At 44.4% G+C, this 14,526-nt stretch overlaps 2 protein-coding genes across 5 annotated transcripts; one reads left to right on the forward strand and one right to left on the reverse strand.

The window, feature by feature from the left end:
* Positions 1 to 183: 183 nt before the first annotated feature.
* On the reverse strand, positions 184 to 3,421 carry pbdc1 (polysaccharide biosynthesis domain containing 1). Its single transcript, XM_010877314.4, has 6 exons — positions 3,292 to 3,421; positions 2,891 to 2,956; positions 2,227 to 2,286; positions 1,941 to 2,081; positions 1,406 to 1,517; positions 184 to 1,291 (listed from the first exon to the last, which is right to left on the reverse strand). The coding sequence occupies exons 1-6, from the start codon at positions 3,319 to 3,321 to the stop codon at positions 1,200 to 1,202; spliced, it is 501 nt and encodes a 166-aa protein (XP_010875616.1). The 5' UTR covers positions 3,322 to 3,421; the 3' UTR covers positions 184 to 1,199.
* A 129-nt stretch (positions 3,422 to 3,550) lies between these two features.
* dmtn (dematin actin binding protein) lies at positions 3,551 to 14,485 on the forward strand. Of its 4 annotated transcripts, none has more exons than XM_034296831.1 (17): positions 3,551 to 3,820; positions 5,946 to 5,992; positions 6,769 to 6,846; positions 7,799 to 7,870; positions 7,966 to 8,046; positions 8,143 to 8,187; positions 8,339 to 8,477; positions 9,352 to 9,396; positions 9,726 to 9,860; positions 9,981 to 10,075; positions 10,690 to 10,810; positions 10,917 to 10,957; positions 12,434 to 12,479; positions 12,653 to 12,660; positions 12,900 to 12,965; positions 13,072 to 13,152; positions 13,228 to 14,485. In XM_034296831.1, exons 2-17 carry the CDS (start codon positions 5,984 to 5,986, stop codon positions 13,339 to 13,341), a joined length of 1,176 nt encoding a protein of 391 aa, XP_034152722.1. In that variant the 5' UTR covers positions 3,551 to 3,820; positions 5,946 to 5,983; the 3' UTR covers positions 13,342 to 14,485. The 4 variants fall into 4 exon arrangements, with proteins under 4 accessions (XP_034152722.1, XP_010875617.2, XP_034152723.1 ...); XM_010877315.4 differs by having other exon boundaries at positions 8,339 to 8,435; XM_034296832.1 differs by lacking the exon at positions 7,799 to 7,870.
* The last annotated feature ends 41 nt before the right edge of the window (positions 14,486 to 14,526 follow it).

A 14,526-nucleotide genomic window follows, 5' to 3' on the forward strand; every position in this document is an offset into this window, starting at 1 on the left:
ATGTATGCACACAAATTGCTTTATAAAGCCCTTTTTACAACAGCAGTTGTTGCAAAGTGCTTTTACATACACACCCGACCTTAAACTCCAAGGAGCAAACAACAGTAGTGTTGAATTTCAGTGGCTAGGAAAACCTCCCTAAGAAGGCTGAAATTTAGGAAGAAACCTAGAGAGGACCCAGGCTCAGAGGGCACACTTGCATTTATTTCAGGTCATCTTAAATGTACATGAGTCCAGTCAGCAGGTAGAAACCAAACACAGAATGAAACACTAGGCAACCTCAAGTCTGCCTTTGGAGCGCACATCATTTTGACAGTCTGTAAAGGGCCCTGGACAGAATTATGTTCAGGGAGGATAGGGCCAATTTCACACTAGTAAAAGAGCTTTGTACAAAAACAGATCATGCCATTCCCAGAAATGACTTATAACTAAGAGGGACCTAATAACTAACACATGCTGGTTTGAACAGCAGTATGTACACACGGGTGGGGGGGCGCTTGGTGTGCAGTCTGAAATCAACAAGGTGGATGATCACAGAAACACAGAGGGATGTCAAGTACTGGGGATGATCTACCCGGTAACTAGGGCTCCTGGAACATTCTGTTCCTAGGTCAGGGGTCATAGGGAGATGCTGGATTTACCCATACCTAGGTCAATAAAGAGGCTTTCATAGTCCAAAACACAGGCATGATGGTGCTCTTGAATAATGGACTGTTGGCATTTGTACCATTTTTTAAATTGTCAACACAGCTGGTTGGTAAGTGTGAAGATGTGTTTGGGCTGCGCCTCTGCAAACTGGAATTTCAGTCACAATGGGCCTAAAGTATCACCTCTGTATCTTGACTATGATTCAGGCTTTAGGGTTCATATGCAGGGGTAAGCAACATGTGGCCCAAACATCCTAAATGAGTTTAAACATGTAATCGTATCTTAATGTAATCAAGTTATTTACAAATAAATGCTAACTTTGGGTTTAGGTCAATTGGCAGCTCAGATATTTATAATTACGTTCCTGGCTATCTGCTTAGACAAAAATAAAAGTTATCCCATGGCTGAATCTTGTTGCCTACCCCTGAATAGGGTCTTGTGAAGTATGTTTAGCCGGGTAAACAAGGCTGTTAACGTTCTGTTCCTGGGCTGGAGAAGGTTGTGTTTACAACAATATTGGACACAAGGCTATAAAGGTCACAGAGCATAGGTTAGGAAGGAGGTGTTTTAGCCTGGAATACAGGTGTGTTGAATCCTTCTCTGTTCCTAGCAATCTCGATGGCAAAGAACTGGATCCTGGTGGCTGCAGAAGCAACATAATCAGAGTTAACACTCGTTGTCGCATAATGTTGTGCCCCTGATTCCACCCATTAACAGTGACAGCGTTTTGTGTGTAATGGTGTCGGGGAGAACTCACCGAAAATCGTGTTTTCCTCTGTGTAGTCCTTCTCACAGTCAAGTCGCAGCAGAGTACCGTAGTTAAAGTCTTCTACCACCCCATCAAACTGGTTACAGAACGGGCGCCACTTCTACAGACCACAGCACAGATAAGGTTAAGTCAAGCATTCTTTTCCTTTTTATTGTCACTCAGACGGACATACACTACATCCATTTTCCTATTCTCTGCCCATCAACATGTTCTCTGCTGTCATTTTAATGCAGGCTTCCTCTGGAGTTACGCCAGCCCCTCCAAGACCCCTCCATCACAGCTGACAACTCCATGCTGACCCCTGACCCCTCCCCCTCCCAGAGTGCAAAGAACCCTCACAATATCTGCATGAGCCAAACAGCACTGTTGGCCTTCAGATTAACTGTGCTCCTTTCACATTAAACCAGTGTCTGTGTCGGCCGTGAATTTTGTCTACGATCTCAAAGCCTTGTCCCATACAGGTTAATTGGAGGACAAAACCAGGTATCGTTAAGCCTGCTTTTCAACAGAGCCAGACCTGTACCTCTTTGGCCTCCGACGATTTGAGCATGTCAGGATCCAAGTTCTTGATGTTGAGGTCTGCGAAAGACACTCTGAAGGAGTTATAGATCATGTCATCCACCTTGGTCAGCTTCAGATGACTGGGGTCAACAGATGAGATGAGCTACGGGCGCGCGCACACACGCACGCACACACACACACACACACACAAACTGAATTAGTTGACAGGGACCAGTGCAATGCTGAAACTGATCATATGCTCCACCGGGTTTACCTGATGTAGGTGTTTTTGAGAAAGAGACACTCACATTAAAGTAGATTTCTGCATGATTGTAAGCCTTCATCGCCCACATAACTTCCAGTTGAGGCTGAAACCCAGACGCAAGCACAAACACAGACACGTTATTCAAATAAACATGTTATACTACTTTGCTGTTGTCAGCTTTAGCATGGCTGTATAGAAATGGATTCCAATCAAAGGTTCTATGATGTTGCTACTTAGGGTCTTTAAAGCGTAGCGGTAAAATGTTCAATGAACCTGGTATTTTGTCGAGGTCAGTGGAATGCAGACTGGGGGATGGAAAGATGATGTCATTGGTGCTTAGTAAATAAATATTTTAACAATGGTTACTCAAGTCAGATTTTGGTTAATTTTGCATAAAAACTACAAGATGTTCCTTTCTGGTTTGGAATAAGAGATTGCCTAATACTAAATAGGTACTGTCTATATAAGCTGATAGAATTGGTGGTAGTCATTTACTTTTTACGTTAATGCTGCTGATTAGTTAAATTAAATCAACAAGATCGGGTCACCAGGCCATATCCATTGCTCTGGGTCGCTACAGAACCACATTGTACTGTTATATTTAATGGAACAAAAAAAGTAGCAACATCAATTGGAAGCACTTCACGAGGTATGATATAGCAGCTATTGTGAGTGTAAACCAAACTAGACCCTTTGTATGTACTTACATCGTTCCCATAAGCTTCAGCTGGCAATGACAGAGCCTGGGCGGCTGCTGTAGCTCCCTCCACACCCTGAAAAAGAGATTCATTCAAATAATCATGGCAGCAAAACAACAATCCACGTACAACGTAACTACCACCAAACCTGACCACTACGGCGAAATGCTGTCATTGGCATTCTGTATTTCATATTATTGTTACTGCTGCAGTATGATGAAGCACATGCCAAGATCAATCCATGTTGTTGTCCTCGTTGAGCGTGTTACATGTTGAACATCAGGCCGGGTTCAGTCCAAATCAATAAATGCAGTATATACTTACACAGCCATAACGTGCCAATATATGGTATTATTACATGACATATATAATGAGTTAAAATACAGTTATTTAACAGGTTTGTTTCTCACCAAAGCGGCAAGTCCATTTCCCGACGCCATTGCTTTACTCTTTGACCCGATTACGTCACGCCGTTCGGTTAAAAGGGCCCGTCTCCTCCTGCGCTACATCTGCAGTAACATCTGTGGTGGTGAAAGAGGTTGCTGTGTTGTCAATCACCATGTTGCTTATTTTGTCTACTAGTTGTCAGACAGAAGACGGGAGGAAAGGAGAGGAGGAGGTCTCTTTACATTACTTGAGGGAAAGGAGGGGAGGAGAGGGGGTTTGGGAGTTGACGAGGCACGAGGAGAGGAGAGACGAGAGAAAGGGAATGACCGGAGAAGATAAATCTAGGTTATTGAGATGCCGCCCAGGGGCAGTCTTTGCAGCCCAAGCCCAGTCTTCAAACACGCACGAACACACGCACACACCCTCCCTTTCCAGTTCCTTTAAGCCGACGTTCATGACACGCGACTGATGGGCATTTTGGCATGTTCGACCTGTTATCTTATAGAAGTGTTATTTGGTTGATGACGGCGCATCGATCGGATTGATTTGCAGGTAAGATCAGTTAATTTAATTATATTTTTACTACCCAGGTTTAAAATTATTCGATTTGAAAATCAACTATATGCGTTGTATAGGCCTGAGTGGTATGGGTCAATATCCTGTTATCATAACACCTCTTATTTTTTTTCGTTGTTTTTACTTACAGTCACCCCCATCCTTCGTCATGCGCATTAATCGGCGGAAAGCCGTAAAGATTATTATAGTCGTATTGCTTACAGGGCCATAATATGATTAGCTTACGATGTATTATAATAAAAAAATTGACTATGCATGTGTTGCGTCTATGTTTATCCAACGCGTCTAACAATTATCAAAGCAAATATGACTCGATGAAAGCGACACCATATCGGTAATTTGACAAGGGCACCAGGCACCAGCCAGCCCTCGGTGATGAAGCATGATGCGCATGTTTATCGTCTCCTCCATGGGCATCTCCGCGCGCTCAAACTAAGCCAGCCATATGTGTATGTGTGTGTGTTTAACAGAGACAGGGAGAAAAATAAAGTGTGCTTCTTGTTTTGGAAAGGAGCAGGGCAGGAAGTGGTGTTTTTTTAAAGGAAATTCCTCTGTGAGCATTTGGGGACCTGCTGTCCACAAGGACACCCACTGTCCACAAGTAACCACCAACACCCCATTTTTCCAGATATAATATGTTTATGAATAGCAATTTAACTTAACTATAAAAAGCCTAGGTGAAACAATCTTTCAATTACCCTTGACTAGACCCACTATGTTTTACTGAAGGGTCTGCATACTGTCGACTCAGTATAGATCTTCTAACAAGGATCCACTCTCAGTGCAACAGATCCTAGGCTAGATCCCAGTAGATCAATGGTAATCTCACACAGCTGGCAGAGGGTTCAGAGCCAGCAGAGGTCAGGTCCAGATCACCAATGAAATGTATGTGGCTGTGCATAGGAGGGAATGGGAGAAAATAAAGGAGAGTGAAATCAAGAGGGGAAACGCGAAAGAGAGGCCTCTCCATGGTGATGTTTCCCGCTGAGGGAGTGTAACTGTGGTGATGCCTGGCTGGGCGTCGGCCTCACTGGCTGGACTGATAAACAGTTCAGTTAGAGAGAGAGAGAGAGAGAGAGAGAGAGAGAGAGAGAGAGAGAGAGAGAGCGAGGAGGAGTAGGAGTAGGAGAAGACAAGGAGGGAGAGAGGGGAGATGGGGCATGGGTGGACTCGTGTAAGGAATCTGGCAAACAAGTGCACTTCAGGGAGAAGGTGGGGTAAACTAGGACGTAGCCAGGGAGGGAGGGGTGGGGTTGGGGGAGGGGAGGGAGAGATGGAGGGCGGAGGGAGAGTAGTGTAAGACGAAGAAGTAATCCTGCAGCTGAGGACTTCTTTAACTCCCATACTCTGTTCCTCCACTCTCTCTCAGTGTCTTCCTCAGTTAATTTAACTTACATTTTAAGGCCTTCATTAGCACTGGAAACATTAGTCTGCGCCGCCAACACAAGTGGAAAAAATTATGTAAGTAAAATATATCAGAAATATCATTAGTAAACATTACATCCCCAGACACTCACACATAGTCAAGCATTACTAACATTGTGGGGATGCAAAAATAAAGATATTGATTATATTAACAATGTTATTCGTGCTCCACTGGCTAGCCTTTCCTCATGGCTCTGAGTCACAAATCTGTCTACTTTTATTGCTCATTCTGGTATTTTGCCTAACATATAAAGAAGTTTACCAATGTTTGATATGATTTCAGATTCTTTGTGGGTTTGTATGATTTGAGAAAAATGTGTGTTGAATGTGGTGATACATTTGGCCAAAGATTTGGAAGTGCAGCTCCGTTTCCACCCCATGTTGTTGTGTCTCTCTCTCTCCCTGTTTGTCTGTCTTTCTCACTGTCTTTTCTGTCTTTCTTTCGCTGCCTCTTTTTCTTTAAACCCCCAGTAAGAAAACATCCAACAGTGATTATAAAACTGTTCTAAAGAGAATCTTTGTTTTTTCATTGCATATAGCCAGAGGGTGTGCATGTGAAGTTATGAGCATGCAGAAACAATGGGAACAATATCCTCCATTAGAACGATGGGCTTAATGAACTTAGATCCTATAAGTGTGAGCTATTCTGAGTTGTTCCTTCCTCTTTTTCTCTCAGAGCCATCTGGTTGAACCACAGGAGGTATATTCACCATTATGCAGAAGGTAACACACACACACACTTCTTAAATGGGGGGTTGGGAGAAGGAGAGGTCATTAATTCCTTGACGTGCACATAACAGAGAGACTGAGAAAAACCTTTACTGCCCTGCACACTGACATACTGCACTGCACACAGACATATCTGCACACTGTGACATACTGCACTGCACACAGACATATCTGCACACTGTGACATACTGCACTGCACACAGACATATCTGCACACTGTGACATACTGCACTGCACACAGACATATCTGCACACTGTGACATACTGCACTGCACACAGACATATCTGCACACTGACATACTGCACTGCACACCGACATATCTGCACACTGACATACTGCACTGCACACCGACATATCTGCACACTGACATACTGCACTGCACACAGACGTATCTGCACACTGACATACTGCACTGCACACTGACGTATCTGCACACTGACATACTGTAAATGCACACTGACATATCTGCACACTGACATACTGTAAATGCACACTGACATATCTGCACACTGACATACTGTAAATGCACACTGACATATCTGCACACTGACTTATCTGCACACTGACGTATCTGCACACTGACGTATCTGCACACTCACACACTCACCATGCACTCAATCGCATACAAGGGCTGGACAAAATAGTAGAAACACCACATGGAAATGGACTCTTACTTACATGTGTAACCAATACTTTTTAAAACATTTAACTTTAGGATTAGGTGTAACTATGATGTGTGTGAGTGTGTGCTTTCACTGCTTGTGTATAGGTGGAGGGACGGCCTGCCTTGGGCAGCATATCTTCCTCCCAGCGGGTTCCAAGTGTTCCTGGCTCACCCAGCATCAAGGTAAGAACAGAGTCACACACACACGCACAAACATTCTTGTGGGGACTCAAAAAGTAATTCAAAATTGTGTTTTCCATAATCATAATACCTAAGTTTAATCCTAAACCAAAATCCCAATTGTAACATTTAACCTAAACCTAACCCCTAAGGCTGATGTCCCCAAAAGGGTCTACTATCCCTCCAGGGCGAGAAGGAGGTATTACACCATGGGGTATACACTCTCATCCAGCCAAACCTGATTCCACCCTACAATTACACCAGTGGACTTTTGTTGGTCCTCAGTTACGAATGGAGTTGGAGAAAGGGAAATGGACTGTCGCTCTGGAATTGCCAACAGCAAATTCAGCACTGCAGGGTTGCACTTATAACACGTATAGATCACCAGCAATCTTAGCTGAGGCTGGAGGCAGGAGCAGGGGCACTAGGTTGAGAATCCCTCCTGAAGCAGCGCACATTTCTAAAACCTCCAGTGGATATGACGAGCTGAAAATCTAGCCAAGTATACTTTCAAAATGTAGAATGAACTGAGATTCCCCTGTCTCTGCACTAAAATCTAAATCACTGCCGCTTTTATTTAGTAGTAATCTCACGAGGTGGAATGGAACTGGTCAGCAAAAGTATAACCAAAGCCGAGACACACCAGGCAAAGCCAGACAAACAGCACTAGCAGTGTATGGCAGGAAAAGTTATGGTAGCCATTTCAGGAACTATATCCATCAGGGAAAGCACACTTCCCTATCGTGGAAATACATTGACGCTAAAGCTGGTGTTAACACGTTCCGTTTGCAGCGATGAAGAGCTAGAACATTTGAGAATGAACTTCCGACCCGCACGAGAGTGCATTCGGGTGTGGATACAAGCACGTACCCCATAGCGCAAAACTAAATTAAACAAGTAAACCTATACACACAGCCACTGCACCGTCACACTGTTTCTCTCCATCCCCCCCCAGGCCCGTGTGAATGATGAGGTGGTGGAGTACAGAGATTTGGCTGCTCTGCCCAGAGACAAAAGTATTCTTCAGGTTAGGTTGGTGTGGTGTGTGTTTGTGTTGATTTCTGTGGGTTCCTTCATTGGTGTGTGTTTGTGATTGACCCGTTTAACTGGGCTGTTGTGCAGGTGGAGAGACCGGACCTAATGACCTACCAGCCCCACCTCACCTTCTCCCCATTGGACGCGCCGCGAACACCCCGCAGAGAGGTACACACGCACTTCCTGGTACAGTAAGTAACTCCTAGAATACGTATCGGCAGAGGAGGAGTCTGATGTGACAGTGTTCTCCTTTTCCTTCTCCAGAGATCCCTCTCTCCTACCTCCATCTCACCCCCTCCCTCTCCTGAGGTAAGACACTTCTGCAGACGCTCTTTCCTCACCCCCTCTCCCCCTCTCCCCCTTTCTCTTCCATTTAGTTCTCCTTTTTGTTTGGGTAGATGTTTCTATTCATCACTGGTAACCAGGCATCCCTCTCCTCTTACTGTTCTGTTCCTCTCAGCTGAAGGTGAGCAGGGAGGGTGGAGGGTCTCCGGGAGGCTCCACACTGCAGCTCCGAAAGACAGCCGCCCCCCTGCAGCAGCACTTCCATAGGCCAGGTAAGACAGCCGCCCCCCTGCAGCAGCACTTCCATAGGCCAGGTAAGACAGCCGCCCCCTACAGCAGCACTCCCATAGGCCAGGTATGACAGCCGCCCCCTACAGCAGCACTCCCATAGGCCAGGTAAGACAGCCGCCCCCCTACAGCAGCACTCCCATAGGCCAGGTAAGACAGCCGTCCCCCTACAGCAGCACTCCCATAGGCCAGGTAAGACAGCCGCCCCCTACAGCAGCACTCCCATAGGCCAGGTATGACAGCCGCCCCCTACAGCAGCACTCCCATAGGCCAGGTAAGACAGCCGTCCCCCTACAGCAGCACTCCCATAGGCCAGGTAAGACAGCCGCCCCCCTACAGCAGCACTCCCATAGGCCAGGTAAGACAGCCGTCCCCCTGCAGCAGCACTTCCATAGGCCAGGTAAGACAGCCGCCCCCTACAGCAGCACTCCCATAGGCCAGGTATGACAGCCGCCCCCTACAGCAGCACTCCCATAGGCCAGGTAAGACAGCCGCCCCCCTACAGCAGCACTCCCATAGGCCAGGTAAGACAGCCGTCCCCCTACAGCAGCACTCCCATAGGCCAGGTAAGACAGCCGCCCCCCTACAGCAGCACTCCCATAGGCCAGGTAAGACAGCCGTCCCCCTACAGCAGCACTCCCATAGGCCAGGTAAGACAGCCGTCCCCCTACAGCAGCACTCCCATAGGCCAGGTAAGACAGCCGTCCCCCTACAGCAGCACTCCCATAGGCTAGGTAAGACAGCCGCCCCCCTACAGCAGCACTTCCATAGGCCAGGTAAGACAGCCGCCCCCCTACAGCAGCACTCCCGTAGGCTAGGTAAGTAAACAGGCACACACACACACCAGCATATGTACCAGCGTGCACACACACACTTATATAATTCTGTGTTTAATTTCAGATAATGGCGCCAACATCTACAAGAAGCTGCCTAATTTTAAACAGGGTACAGTATATTTCTGTGTTTTTGTGTGTGATGTGTGTAGCAGCCCTTTTCCGCATCAGCTACTTTGGGAAAACGTCCTCTGAGGTGAATCAGTGTGGCTCTATTCTATACTGATGTTGCGTCATGACCAATGGCAGGGGCCAACCACAAGAATCGCTGAGGTTTGATTCCTAATGGCTGCCATCTGACTTTAGTCCATTTTGTGAATTATATTTTTTCGGGGTAGGCAGATAGAACATCACATTATATTTTTGCTGGTAAGCAAATAGAACATCACATTGACATGATGGAGCTGAAGTGTGTAACTCTTTTTTTCTGTGTGTTTATAGAGGTCAATAACCCGCGTGTGATGGGCAGCATCATCCAGTCATCGAAGTTCCCAGCAGCTCAGAAACCGGATCCTAACCTACCCTCTAAGATAGAGACTGAGTACTGGCCCTGTCCTCCCTCACTGGCTGCTATGGGTAACAGTCTCACACACCCACTAACACACAGTGTCACATGATTGAACAGGTACTGGTAGCATGTCCTCTGATCCATCCTGGTGTTGCCATAGTGATTGATCTCTGCTGTCGTTGCCATAGAGATTGAGTGGCGGAAAAAGAAGGAGGAAGAGGAAGAGGGAAAGGATGAGTTTGAAGACCTGACTGATGATGCCAAGGAGTTAGAGCTCCACAAAGTAACTCACCCTACAGATACCTTATTTTTAAAAGTTTCAAATGTTTTACTATAGCATATATTGTATGCATGTACATGTCTAAACTGCAGAATAGGTGTCGCTTCAACATAGAATTGTGTTTTATTAGACAATAAAACATGCAAATATGAAGAGTTAAATAGTATAGTAAAATAATACCAAAATAAAGCACTGCAAAATGCAGTATCCAGATCTGAGACAAAATCACTATCGTACTTCTCCCCTCCTCTAATCAACTCCCAACATTGTAATGTATTATCTAAGTGCCTTTTCCAGTCATGAATTTCTCATAGGAAGTGTTAGTTTTCACTAATCAATATTTATTGATTTATGGTGTGTATGGGTGATCCTCATAAGAGTTTTAACATGTCTAGGACATTGAGTTACAAAATCATGACACATCTACAGAAATTAGCTATTATTCTGTTTTGTTTTCCCAACTCTGACATTGTATACAGCGCCACTAAAAGACATCGTTGTAGGGCTTATCTTTCATTGAAATTAATTTCAAATGTGTATATTTGATGTGTTGTGTTGTTTAACTCTTGCCTTTATATAAGCTAGATGAGCCATTTATTTAGGAAATGTTTTGCCAGATCAAATCTAACCTGGGCAGGCTGATCCTGAAGGAGGAGAAGGAGGAGAAGGAGAAGGCCCTACTGGGCCTTGGCCGCAGGAAGACTCAGTCATTGCCAGACAGAACACACATGCACACCAGTAAGTTACAGTCCTCCGTGCGTGCACAGGTGCATTTGTGCGTGCGTGCGTGTGTGCGCGCGCGTGTGCGGGTGTAAGAATGTAATTCGGAATGGTTGCCCTACAGGTTCCTCCTTGAAGTCCTCCTCCCGCACAGGCCTGACCAGGGTAAGCGAACAGTTGTGTATTTATTGACGTAAATGGACATATGTGTGTTTGTGTGTTGCCCTTAGTATACGCATCTGTTACACACTCACAGGCCACGTTATTAGGGACACCTGTTTGTTTTTATTGCCAATAGCCAAACAATCTGTTTCTATTATAACTCAGTATGTACAGCTTGCAGATACAGAGGGTGGACTGAATAACATCACACAGAAAAGGACTGTTACTAAATACAAATTACAAATGCAGATGCATAGGTAAGATTAGGTTGATTGCCAGTAAGCAGTCTGCTATAAAAGAAGTCTGACAATTAACACTTTGATATTTGAGTTTTCAAAGCACCATAAGGCAACTAACGGAGTTACAGAGGCCAATCAGTCGGTGCCTGAATTGCAGGTTATTTAATGTGTGAAGAGGAACAGTCTCAAAAGGCATGACAGCATATTCCAAACATGGACAAAATGCATCATTTAAGAGGAACAATGGTCCCAAGTCGAAGCTGACCGACAGGGATGACTGGACACTTAACAGGATGGTTGCTCAATGTCCCTAAAGCACAGCCTTGCAGATGACCACATATTTGAAAACATTTAGAGATGTTATGTTGGAAGGTGAAAAGTCACCCGAGTATGAGGTCCTGAGCAGGTTTTCATCAAGGATCTGTCTGTACTTTGCAGTGTTCATCTTTTCCTCAATTCTAAAATGTCTCCCTGCTGCTGGAAACATATCAGAGTATGATGCTCCCACCACCATGTTTCACCGTGGGGAGGGTATTGGCCAGGTGGAAAGCCATACCTGGTTTCCTTCCGATATGACGCTTGGCATTCAGGCTAAACAGTTTCATCTTGGTTTCATCAGACCAATGAATCGTGTCTCTCATGGTCTGAGAGTCCATTAGGTGCATTTTGGCAGAAGTGGCTGTCATGTGCCTTTTACTGAGGAGTGGCTTCCGTCTGGCCGCTAGCATAAAGGCTTGATTGTTGGAGTGCTGAAGAGATGGTTGTCCTTCTGGAAAGTTCTCCTTTCTCCACACAGTAACTGTCAAAGTGGTCATCGGGTTCTTGGTCACCTCCCTCATCAAGATTGTTCAGTTTGGTTAGTTAGTTTAGTTAGCTACTTTTTCTCTTGTCATTATGGGGTATTCTGTGCAGACTGATGGTTACTAAAAATGTTATCAATTATACATGAAGACAACAACACAACATATGTAGAGAAAGTAAAGGGGTCTGAATACTTTCCAAAGGCACTGCACAAAAAAAAATACAGTGTGAAGAAGGACATCTCTGAATTCACGTAGTGTTGACCCTTGAATCAAATGAAGGCAAAAGCGCTCCCACCCAAAAGTAGATAGGTTAACCTAACCAAGTGGCTGGTGAGCGTTAGTGTACTTGTGTTTGTGTGATCCTTTAAGTGTAAACGTGTTGCTGTACATGTGTGTGCACGCGTGCCTAAAGAGTCATGTGTAACCTGTTTCTACAGATGCAGTCTGCAGAGTTCACTACAGATGGAGATCGGGAACGAACAGGTAGGTTACAAGTAACAGAGACATTAATAGAAATGTGTTATAGTGAAATAAGGGCCTGCCAGAAATGTTAGGCACATCACAGATACATTGATAAGAGTACTTACTGACGTCTAGGAATGAATGTAACGTTTTAACTGTCTTACTTTCTTTTGTCTCTCTGGGTTGTCCTGCAGCTGATCAGGTAAGGGTGTTCTCAGTCCTAGGATTTATATCCATGATGTCGCACTCAACATTTAAAAGTCCTTTATGATTGGCATCCAAAGCATCTACCTTGTGGTTTCCATGAACACAGTTGACAGTTGACATGCACAGTCAGACTGAATCCTTGCCGTATTTTCGTGTGACTCTTACCTCTGCTCAAGTCCCTCTACCTCCAAGGCATTTTGAAAATACATTTAGCTGTGTGTTTGTGCGTTTAAGAATGGAGACCCTCAGCGGGAAAGGATGGACAGAGGAAACTCATTGCCAAGCATGCTAGAACAGAAGGTGAGTACTGATAACCACCCACCATGCGAACAGGAAATGACATTAAGACATTCAATGGTCTCTGTATCATTAAAAATGAAGACCCAGACAGACCTTTTTCCCTTAGGTTTACCCATATGAAATGCTCATAGTGACCCATAGAGGGCGCTGCAAGCTGCCACCAGGAGTGGATCGCACAAGACTGGAGGTGTGTTACAAAACCAACTGCTACAATGGGATTTTATGCACAAATGTGTTACTGAGAGTTGTGTTTCCTCCTCAGAGACACTTGTCTCCTGAAGACTTTGAGCGTCTGTTCGGAATGCCGATCTCAGAGTTTGACCGCCTGTCCCTGTGGAAACGAAATAATCTGAAGAAAAACGTTCAGCTATTCTAGAAGTGACCTTATCAGTCAGACAGGAAACAGGAACCACTGCACTGCCCAACAAAGAATGCTCCCACGACACCAAGCATCACACCCTAAGCTATCCATATATCAATGTCTCATTTTAATCCTCATCCTACATCATATTCCTATTCTAACTCTAATCCTATATCATATTCTATGTGTATGTTCGGTCGTGTACTAGTTGCCACTGGCTTTACGATACAGAGCTTCAGCACGGAGAAAAGCCCCACCCCAGTTCTGACCCCTGACCCTGGATCTAACCCCTGTAACCTAACACTAGTGATCGCCAAACGAGGCTTCTTTAGCATTATTTTAGCAGCAGGATATTATGCTGGCAGCACTTTTTATTGTGATTTTCTTTATCACAATAAAAGCCATAATTGAAATATATAAGGCAATATAGTTAATCTAGTCTGTAAAAAAGAACAGACAGGAACAATATTGAAACGTTAAACCTAAAATGACGGACTAGGTTTACAGACAAGATTGTTAACTTTATTGTCTTATATATTTCAATGATGCCTTTTATTTAAAAAAAAATAAAATCTGAGTTCACTGCTAGCATAATATCCTGCTGCTAGAACAATAATGAAGCCTCGAATGGCCATTACTACCTAACACTAACCAACGCTATCATATGCAAAGAAAATCTCATGTTACCCACTGCTTCCCTGTACACATAGACGCAGCGACCTACACACACACACACACTTTTTATACACCTACAAACTGGGTATAATTATTTTAATAGATCTTTGTTTGAACGGCACAATCAGTGATTTAATTTTTTATTTTATTTATGATTGATCATGCTTCGTGTTTTATAGAAATCTGGGTGTTTTTTGTCTTGTATTGGTAGAGTTCTATATTCATGGTATACTGGTGTTAACCACGCCACGTTGACATTTATTTGAGAAGTATTTATTTGAATGTAACTGCTCCTTTTTTCAAATTGGAACATCGTTCTGTGATCCTAGACCAGGTCGTAACACGCAGGTTGACATGCCTAGCGTCAGGAACGGCAGAAACCACTAACATTCCAAAACCACATCCAGTCATTGAACAGACCACTTACCGCTACCTCCCAGCCCTACAGTTGATCTGATATCAAATAAATTAAAGTCAAACTGTTCGTATGTCATGTTTTTTATTACAGCATGCTTTTGTTGGTTA

This window comes from Esox lucius, chromosome 14 (genome assembly GCF_011004845.1).
Source record: "Esox lucius isolate fEsoLuc1 chromosome 14, fEsoLuc1.pri, whole genome shotgun sequence".
NCBI classification, from domain to species: Eukaryota; Metazoa; Chordata; class Actinopteri; order Esociformes; family Esocidae; genus Esox; species Esox lucius.

What these genes read in the sequence shown, in the direction of transcription:
- pbdc1 (XM_010877314.4), bottom strand. Translation starts at nt 3,321, where the DNA reads ATGGCGTCGGGAAATGGACTTGCCGCTTTG. An exon ending in GAAATGGACTTGCCGCTTTG is followed by an intron (nt 2,957 to 3,291) that starts GTGAGAAACAAA and finishes TCTCTTTTTCAG; the next exon opens with GGTGTGGAGGGAGCTACAGC. An exon ending in ATGCAGAAATCTACTTTAAT is followed by an intron (nt 2,082 to 2,226) that starts GTGAGTGTCTCT and finishes GCGCGCCCGTAG; the next exon opens with CTCATCTCATCTGTTGACCC.
- dmtn (XM_034296831.1), top strand. An exon ending in CTGGCTCACCCAGCATCAAG is followed by an intron (nt 6,847 to 7,798) that starts GTAAGAACAGAG and finishes ATCCCCCCCCAG; the next exon opens with GCCCGTGTGAATGATGAGGT. An exon ending in TCCCTCACTGGCTGCTATGG is followed by an intron (nt 9,861 to 9,980) that starts GTAACAGTCTCA and finishes TCGTTGCCATAG; the next exon opens with AGATTGAGTGGCGGAAAAAG.